Source organism: Orbicella faveolata, unplaced genomic scaffold, assembly GCF_042242905.1.
Source record: "Orbicella faveolata isolate gen_17 unplaced genomic scaffold, um_ofav_v1 contig_47, whole genome shotgun sequence".
Classification (NCBI taxonomy): domain Eukaryota; kingdom Metazoa; phylum Cnidaria; class Anthozoa; order Scleractinia; family Merulinidae; genus Orbicella; species Orbicella faveolata.
Genome location: NW_028301577.1, coordinates 24450443 through 24460000, shown reverse-complemented (window position 1 = coordinate 24460000; position 9558 = coordinate 24450443). Strand labels below are relative to the sequence as shown.

General features: G+C 42.9%; 1 protein-coding gene and 1 pseudogene across 1 annotated transcript; one reads left to right on the top strand and one right to left on the bottom strand.

Moving 5' to 3' along the window:
- The window catches only part of LOC149097722 (serine hydrolase BPHL pseudogene), a 1194-nt pseudogene extending 285 nt beyond the window's left edge, over window positions 1-909 (top strand).
- A 769-nt stretch (window positions 910-1678) lies between these two features.
- LOC110061141 (serine hydrolase BPHL-like) lies at window positions 1679-7999 on the bottom strand. Its single transcript, XM_020767980.2, has 3 exons — window positions 7316-7999; window positions 6480-6677; window positions 1679-5239 (listed from the first exon to the last, which is right to left on the bottom strand). Exons 1-3 carry the CDS (start codon window positions 7701-7703, stop codon window positions 4920-4922), a joined length of 906 nt encoding a protein of 301 aa, XP_020623639.2. The 5' UTR covers window positions 7704-7999; the 3' UTR covers window positions 1679-4919.
- Window positions 8000-9558: the final 1559 nt, after the last annotated feature.

Genomic DNA, 9558 nt, shown 5'->3' with positions numbered 1-9558 from the left:
CCTGTCTTTATGTTGTGCCATCATTGAACAAGATACTTCACTCTTGTTGTCTCTCTTCAACCAAGGATGTAAAATGGGTACCTGTTGAGCCATGTCACTAGCTCAGCGGGGGGGGGGGGGGGGGGGGGGGGGAAGGGTTACTCTGTAAATCTTTGGCTATGGGTCTTCTGAAACCCTTACCCTATACTAGACCATGATCTGCTTGATTTTGTAACCCTATACTAGACTGGTCCAGTATAGTCCAATATACACTAACGAAAGCAATATTGTACAAAGTCGTTTCCAAGTTTCAATTTCTATCATAGACGTCCAGGTAAAGAACCCCACTTTAGGCTAAATTACTTATCACTGGCCACTGTCCGATTTCTATGCCCTACCAAGACTAAACTGCCTGATAGCCATATCTTTCACAGCAGCACATACCCATAAAGCTTATATTTGGGAGAACCCCCCTATCCCCCTGTGATCACTAGGTGCCATAAATGTCTGCAAACACATTTTTCTTAAGATTTTCTGAGTGAAGTATTCAATATTGTCCACTCTATGGAGCTTTCAAGGTTAACCCAGTGCATATGTGGTTACATTTCAGCCCTGTATGGAAAAGAAGGACTCCAAGAAATGAACAGTGGCTGGATAGCTGGCATAAGCCAGTACTTTACTGATGGTGGTGGTGACATTTGTACCAGTGAAGTAAAGAAGATAGAGTGCCCTACCCTGGTGGTGCATGGGCAGAAAGACCCCCTGGTTCCACAGTTTCACCCTGAGTATTTACATGCCAACATCCGTGGTTCAAAGCTTCGTATCATGCCAGAAGGAGGACACAATCTACACCTTCGTTATGCAGGCGAATTCAACTTGCTTGTCAGGGCATTTTTGAAAGACGAACTAAACAACAAATCTTCTCTTTAGCCCCCTTCTTAAAGGGGCTTTGTCGCGGTTTCCACAACTTGAAAAGTTTAGCGTAAATTTTTCAAGTTTCTCATTTGGAATCCATGTTAATCTTCTCCATCCTTAACCATCCTTGTTCCTTTATGGTTTATAATATCTCTTTTGGTGTTTTTTATCATGGTAAACTTCTATTTTCAGGTTTCCTTTAATTTAGAGGTAATTTTGTATGCGTTCTTCTAAATCATACTGTATGAAATGAGCCAGCAACTTTTATTGACCTTTAAAGAGGTGAAACATTTTTGACTAGAGATTAACAGGGCCGTCACAAAGAGTTCTGTTCGGTCATCCGGAACATATATTTCTCTTCCGGGTAAGTAACTTTTTATACTTCCTCGCCCCTCAGGGACGTCGTCTGCCAACTTACTGGCAAAAAGAGCAACATGTCTGAAGGGCAAGCTGGAATTCAAGTCTTTTTCGAGCCCTGGAATAAATCTAAAACAAGAGGAACTGAATCTGGAAATCAAACAATAGTCCGGCCAGACGTCCACTATTTGCTGGCCCTGTATAGGAACCCCAAGGCCAGCTGCAAGTACGCTGAGTCTAGTTTGAGACACTTCGAGGTAATAATAAAGTGTATTATCGTTTGTCACACGATGTAGTCACTTTAGATGTAGATCGCGACGTTTCGACTGCTTACTGCTAGTCTTCTTCAGGCGATAAGGTCGACCGATTGCACGGTATCATTTATATCCCGAAGGTCGGCTGTGATTGATGCATTTCGATCCTCCTATTGTTCCATTGTTCCGACGAGTAGCTGTTCCCTCAGTGGTCCGCTGTTGTACCGTTCTCCTGTTGTTGTGTTTTTTGATCGTGGGCATCCATGCTTCAGGAATTTCAATTCCACTATCCCTGTTAATGTTATTAGGGTGAAGTCTCATGTGAATAGCTTCCTTGACCCTACGTGTGTACCAGTGAGGATCACGATCAATAAACTTGACCTCATTCCAGATAGGATAGTGGCCGGTCTCGTGGGTGTGTTCAGAAACGGCGGAGGTCTGGGTACGGGCGAGTCGTATATCCCTGTCGTGTTCTTTGATCCTCTCCTGCATAGATCTCCCTGTTTCTCCGATGTAGACTTTGCCGCACTCACAAGGAATCCTGTAGACAACACCATCTTGTTTAGCCGGGTTGACGGTGTCCTTTGATCGCACTAAGTGTGACCGAAGTGTCGTGTCGGACTTGAAGACGGTGCGAATGCGTTGTTGTTCTAGGCGGCGGCGGAGAGACTCCGAAACTCCTTGGACATAAGGTAAAACGGTGGTGGATTTAAATTCCGCGACGGGCTCTCTTCTTGGGGTCGTTCGTGCCTTTGTGATCTTCTGTACAAACGAGGAGGGATGTCCGTTAGAAAAAAGTACAGATGAGAGATGTTTCTTCTCTCCAGCGATTACTGATGGTTTGGTCACGAGACGTTTAGCCCGGTCGTACAGACACTTCACAATACCGCGCTTTACTGACTGAGGGTGGTGTGAATCATACGCTAGGTACTGATCAGTATGTGTTGGTTTCCTGTAGACACTGGTGGTAAGGCGGCCATCAGGTTCTCTATAGACTGACGTGTCGAGAAAGGCGATCTTGCTGTTATTCTCGATCTCCATGGTGAAACGGATTGATGGTTGTTGACTGTTTAGGTGTTGCAGGAACTCGTCAACTCTGTCCCGATCCAGGATGGTGAAAGTATCATCTACGTAGCGTTTTCAGATCTTAGGCTTCCAAGGTGCGGACTCTACTGCCTGTTCTTCAAATATCTCCATGTAGAGATCAGCAATAACTGCTGATACAGGGCTCCCCATGGCTGCGCCGTCTCGTTGTTCGTAAATAGATCCGTTGTACTGGAAGTACGTAGATCTTAATACGAAATCCAAGAGGTCCGCGATTTGAACTGGTGTAAGTGTCGTGTGGTCAGCCAGGCCTGCGTCGTTCTCCATTTTTTGTAGCGCGGCTTGTACGGCGCCCTCGATCGGTACGTTGGTAAACAGTGACTCTACGTCGAACGACACCATGATCTCGTGGTCCTGATATGTGTCCATTCCGTTTCAGAGTTAGCAGCTTCTCAGATAGCTTCCGGGTCAAGCGGTCTGTCGGATCTTTGTTGAGCAGCTGGTATGGTCCGGAATCAATTAGCGCTGACATTTTAGCGTGGTATGTGTCAGCGTCCAGGATTACGCTGGCGCGACCTTTATCAGCCGGAAGGACCATGATGGAGTTGTCCTCTTTTAGGCTTTTAAGAGCCTCCTGCTGTTCCTTCGTGATGTTGGGTGGGTGGTTGTGCCTGTTGAAGGATGGTGTTGACAGATCTCCTGACTGTGTCTGCTTGCTCTGTATCCGGTGGCCTGACTGCTGACTCAATCTTGGCGATGATCTCGGTGGCTGGGACGCTCGTAGGAGTCACGGCGAAATTTAGACCTTTCTTCAGTAAGGACAATTCAGCTTCGTTCAGGGTCCTGGATGACAGGTTGATAACCCACTTTGTTTTGTCAACAAAAGTCGTAGGAGAAACAGAAGACTGTTTCTCTCGCAAAAGTTTCTCAAACTTGCGCTGTTGACGGTCTTTGGTGGTATTAAAGACTCGCTGGGTAGTGGATTTAACCTTGTCGTGTACCTCTGCAGCGTCATCCGCAGAAAGAGCAGATGTTATGCTCTGTTCTGTTGATTTGGCTTCTTTCTTCATATCTGCCTTGGCTCTCTGCGTCAGTCTGATTCTTTCCCTCAGGAATCTCGTGGATGCTAGTTCAGCGACTCTGCGTGCGCCTCTGGTGGGAACTGGCGGTCGAACTTGCAGATCTCTTGGAACAATGTGGTTCTTAATACACCTTGTGAGAAAGGTGAGATGGTTGGTATAGCGTGCGAGCAAAGTCTACATCGGAGAAACAGGGAGATCTATGCAGGAGAGGATCAAAGAACACGACAGGGATATACGACTCGCCCGTACCCAGACCTCCGCCGTTTCTGAACACACCCACGAGACCGGCCACTATCCTATCTGGAATGAGGTCAAGTTTATTGATCGTGATCCTCACTGGTACACACGTAGTGTCAAGGAAGCTATTCACATGAGACTTCACCCTAATAACATTAACAGGGATAGTGGAATTGAAATTCTTGAAGCATGGATGCCCACGATCAAAAAACACAACAACAGGAGAACGGTACAACAGCGGACCACTGAGGGAACAGCTACTCGTCGGAACAATGGAACAATAGGAGGATCGAAATGCATCAATCACAGCCGACCTTCGGGATATAGATGATACCGTGCAATCAGTCGACCTTATCGCCTGAAGAAGACTAGCAGTAAGCAGTCGAAACGTCGCGATCTACATCTAAAGTGACTACATCGTGTGACAAACGATAATACACTTTATTATTACCTCGAAGTGTCTCAAACTAGACTCAGCGTACTTGCAGCTGGCCTTGGGGTTCCTATACAGGGCCAGCAAATAGTGGACGTCTGGCCGGACTATTGTTTGATTTCCAGATTCAGTTCCTCTTGTTTTAGATTTATTCCAGGGCTCGAAAAAGACTTGAATTCCAGCTTGCCCTTCAGACATGTTGCTCTTTTTGCCAGTAAGTTGGCAGACGACGTCCCTGAGGGGCGAGGAAGTATAAAAAGTTACTTACCCGGAAGAGAAATATATGTTCCGGATGACCGAACAGAACTCTTTGTGACGGCCCTGTTAATCTCTAGTCAAAAATGTTTCACCTCTTTAAAGGTCAATAAAAGTTGCTGGCTCATTTCATACAGTATGATTTAGAAGAACGCATACAAAATTACCTCTAAATTAAAGGAAACCTGAAAATAGAAGTTTACCATGATAAAAAAACACCAAAAGAGATATTATAAACCATAAAGGAACAAGGATGGTTAAGGATGGAGAAGATTAACATGGATTCCAAATGAGAAACTTGAAAAATTTACGCTAAACTTTTCAAGTTGTGGAAACTGTGACAAAGCCCCTTTAAGAAGGGGGCTAAAGAGAAGATTTGTTGTTTAGTTCGTCTTTCAAAAATGCCCTGACAAGCAAGTTGAATTCGCCTGCATAACGAAGGTGTAGATTGTGTCCTCCTTCTGGCATGATACGAAGCTTTGAACCACGGATGTTGGCATGTAAATACTCAGGGTGAAACTGTGGAACCAGGGGGTCGTTCTGCCCATGCACCACCAGGGCAGGGCACTCTATCTTCTTTACTTCACTAGTACAAATGTCACCACCACGCTCAGTAAAGTACTGGCTTATGCCATCTATCCAGCCACTGTTCATTTCTTGGAGTCCTTCTTTTCCATACAGGGCTGAAATGTAACCACATATGCACTGGGTTAACCTTGAAAGCTCCATAGAGTGGACAATGTTGAATACTTCACTCAGAAAATCTTAAGAAAAATGTGTTTGCAGACATTTATGGCACCTAGTGATCACAGGGGGATAGGGGGGTTCTCCCAAATATACGCTATATGGGTATGTGCTGCTGTGAAAGATATGGCTATCAGGCAGTTTAGTCTTGGTAGGGGATAGAAATCGGACAGTGGCCAGTGATAAGTAATTTAGCCTAAAGTGGGGTTCTTTACCTGGACTTCTATGATAGAAATTGAAACTTGGAAACGACTTTGTACAATATTGGTTTCGTTAGTGTATATTGGACTATACTGGACCAGTCTAGTATAGCTTAATAGTATAGACATGGCTCAACAGGCACCCATTTTACATCCTTGGGTGAAGAGAGACAACAATAGTGAAGTATCTTGTTCAATGATGGCACAACATAAAGACAGGGATCCCAGCAATGTTCAAAGTTCTTAAAGAGGCAATGTCGGAAAACACTCTTCTCTTACATTGATTTATTTCATTTAAAGCATAGCCTCTTATGGAAATCTGCAAATTATTAATAAATAAATAAATTTCAAATTACCGAGGCAAATGCTTCTGTTCGCCAGTTACTAGCTATGGCACTTCTCCCTTACCCTAAACAAAGCGTTTTTACTCAAAAACCTCAACCACTTAGGTTCTAGGATTCACACCTGTGCCACACTGGTGGGACACTTGTGTCCAGGATTGCACACTAATGAGACACATGCTCATCACAAGAGTCATTTTCATATTACTTCATATATGACAGAATTATGTGTGTTTTGATGACTTTTTACAAATGAGGACAATTTGTGATGCTAATCATAGAGAGTATGCATATCATTATAATGGCCTCCTGGACATATTTATCTGTGGTGGGAGACATAAGCATTCTCACCATTGTGCTATCTTTGCTCTCTCTCTCTCACCTATGAAGGTTTGCTGCTTCTCTCTACACCAACACCACTAACTTATGATTTATACAAAATCAGCAGCATAACAGACAATGGATGGATGATTTGATGACGACTGACAAATCGTTATGTAAATACAGTGTCTCTTATATATCTCCACGTTTAGTACTGATGTTTTGAGAAGAAATTGAAAACTGGTGTCCTTGAAGGATAAAAGCCAGAATGATCCCTTTTCATTGTTCTTGTAAATTTAAGAAACAATATGCCTTACCTTCTAAGGGCTCCCTCATCTTAGGGCTCCACTTTGATGTGTCTCTCATAGCTTCATACAGCTTGACGTCTTCAGCAGTAACAGTGGCATTAGCACCCCACACCACCATGCGATGAACACACTGAGGATGCGCCGCAGCCAGTATCATTGCAGTTATTCCACCACTACTCCATCCAAGGAGGGAATATTTAGAGTGACCTAGAGATTTGAAAGCATAGACACCAAGTTTTTTGTCTATCAAGCAGTGACACTAGACATTCAAAATTTCTAATCGCATTACACATGAAGACACATAAACCACATGGTATTACTGTATTTGCAGAAGTCCATCTCTTGATTGCTCTGGGTATTATTATTTGACGGTTTAGACTGATTGGGCATGAAATCTTTAAACTTTCTTTGTAGATAAAAGCATTTTATGGAAATTTTGTCATTAGAACCAGTGTGTCTTAAATTTGTCCGTGAAATAAAGTTTGAGTCATGGACGGATTTGTGTTCTTCATTGAGACATTCCATTTTTTAATCTGCACCTCCCCCACGTAGGGTAGATTCCCACAGCCTAAATTTCTGTTGTTGGCACTTCTTGTCAGCTCCTTTGAGACATTTTCCAACATGGCTTGCCCTCCATAGGGGGGTGGGGCGGGGAGGGTTGGTGTGCAGATAAAAAATGGACTGTTCCATTATTTTAATAATGTTTGCGATCAGTATCCGGATCCCCTCCCCTGCCCCGTCCCCAGAATAGTTGTATAAGCTTTTTCATCACCTACAAAATTTCTATAATTAATGTTAACTTATTGAGACGGATGGAAGAAAAAATCGTACCATATTTCCCTTACCAAGAGTTTTCATTAGTGCGGCAGCATCGTTTGCGTCCCGTACAAAAAACTCAGCTGGAAAATCACGTGTAGGGGGAATCGATTTTCCATATCCTCGCGGATCAAATGCTATCACTGTAAATTCATTCTTAAGTCCCTTGAGCTGGGGACCAAAGTCACTTTGCGTTGAGCCGAGCGCTCCAGGTAAACACAGGACAACGTGGTTACTTTGGCCAGCAACTTCATAGTGAATTTCAACACCATTCACGTGGATTTTTGAAGAAATTGTACTCATGTAGCGCGGTGTTCGTTGCAACTTGTACCTCGCTGAAGACTTTAAATTGACTGCTCTTCGAAGGAAACAAGTTCGTGATACTGCCAGCAGAGAACGAGCGAAAACAGAGGCCATATTGTTTGGCAATAGAATGTTTACAGTCGTTATCAATCACACGCGACCTTTATAGCACAAAAAAAAAACGCCTAGACAAAACCTAAGTTTTGGTGGACGTCAATCATCTCCGCCTTCTTGCCGACTGTGTGCAAACTTTACCTGAAAGTGAAACCCTGCAGCGGTCAACTCGTAAAAATTATCATTTTACTTTCGGTATGTAGGGCTAGCTCACTAACTACATCCTTGAAATCTATAAATGAAAACGTTTGTCGGGTTTTACAACGACCATTCGCATGCATGAATGACCCCGAAATTAAGCAAATCTACACGAAAACAAATTATTTCTGCACGTATTTTTCTTGGCGTTACGGACTGAACGATACCCCCTATGCTTGTTAAAAAGGGACAAAACAACAAGATCATTGTTTACATGACAAGACTGTGATATATACATCAAGATTCGTGTATATAGATTCATATTTATACATCAAGATTCATACATATATGAATCTTGTGGTTTTTATGCGAATCTTGATGCATATATATATATGCAAATCTTGACGTATATATGAATCTTGATGTATAAATATGAATCTAGATGTATATACACGAATCTTGATGTATATATCACTGTCTTGTCATGTAAATCATGATCTCGTTGTTTTGTCCCTTTTTAACAAGCATAGGTATCGTTCAGTCCGTAGCCCCAAGAAAAAGTACGTGCAGAAATAATTTGTTTTCGTGTGGATTTGCTTGATTTCGGGGTCATTCATGCATGCGAATGGTCGTTGTAAAACCCGACAAACGTTTTCATTTATAGATTTCAAGGATGTAGTTAGTGAGCTAGCCCTACATATCGAAAGTAAAATAATAATTTTTACGAGTGGACCGCTGCAGGGTTTCACTTTCAGGTAAAGTTTGCACACAGTCGGCAAGAAGGCGGAGATGATTGACGTCCACCAAAACTTAGGTTTTGTCTAGGCTTTTTTTGCGCTATAAAGGTCGCGTGTGATTGATAACGACTGTAAACATTCTATTGCCAAACAATATGGCCTCTGTTTTCGCTCGTTCTCTGCTGGCAGTATCACGAACTTGTTTCCTTCGAAGAGCAGTCAATTTAAAGTCTTTAGCGAGGTACAAGTTGCAACGAACACCGCGCTACATGAGTACAATTTCTTCAAAAATTCAAGTGCATGGTGTTGAAATTCACTACGAAGTTGCTGGCCAAAGTAACCACGTTGTCCTGTGTTTACCAGGAGCGCTCGGCTCAACGCAAAGTGACTTTGGTCCCCAGCTTAAGGGGCTTAAGAATGAATTTACAGTGATAACATTTGATCCGCGAGGATATGGAAAATCGATTCCCGCTACACGTGATTTTCCAGGAGTCTGGAGCTACGAGGCCGGGTACCTCAGCATAATATCCGTGGAGCCTGGAAAAAACAAGGTGTGGTTACAAAGTCAACAACGCGGCAATGGAGGAAGGAAAAAGTCGACGTGGTTGTTAAAATCAAACGAGAACAGGGAAAACTAAAATTCTGTAAGGCAAAAAATTGCTTATGTTTCAGATTAAAGAGACAATTGTATGAAATAATGTGTCATTGCCTTCATTGCCTTCTGTGTAACTTTTTTTTTTTTTTTTGAAAACGCGAAAATCTGGGTCGGTCGGACGACGCTAAACAGAGAAAAAAAAATTAAAGGGGATGGCCATACATAAATCTAATCGGCTTCACATATAAAATGAAGAATACAAAAGCAGAAACCCACACAACGTAGAATGATTTTTTGAAGGTGTACTATATTTCGCCTGGCCAAATCAGCCTTCTTTAGCTGAAGAAGGCTGGTTTGGCCAGCCGAAATATAGTACACCTTCAAA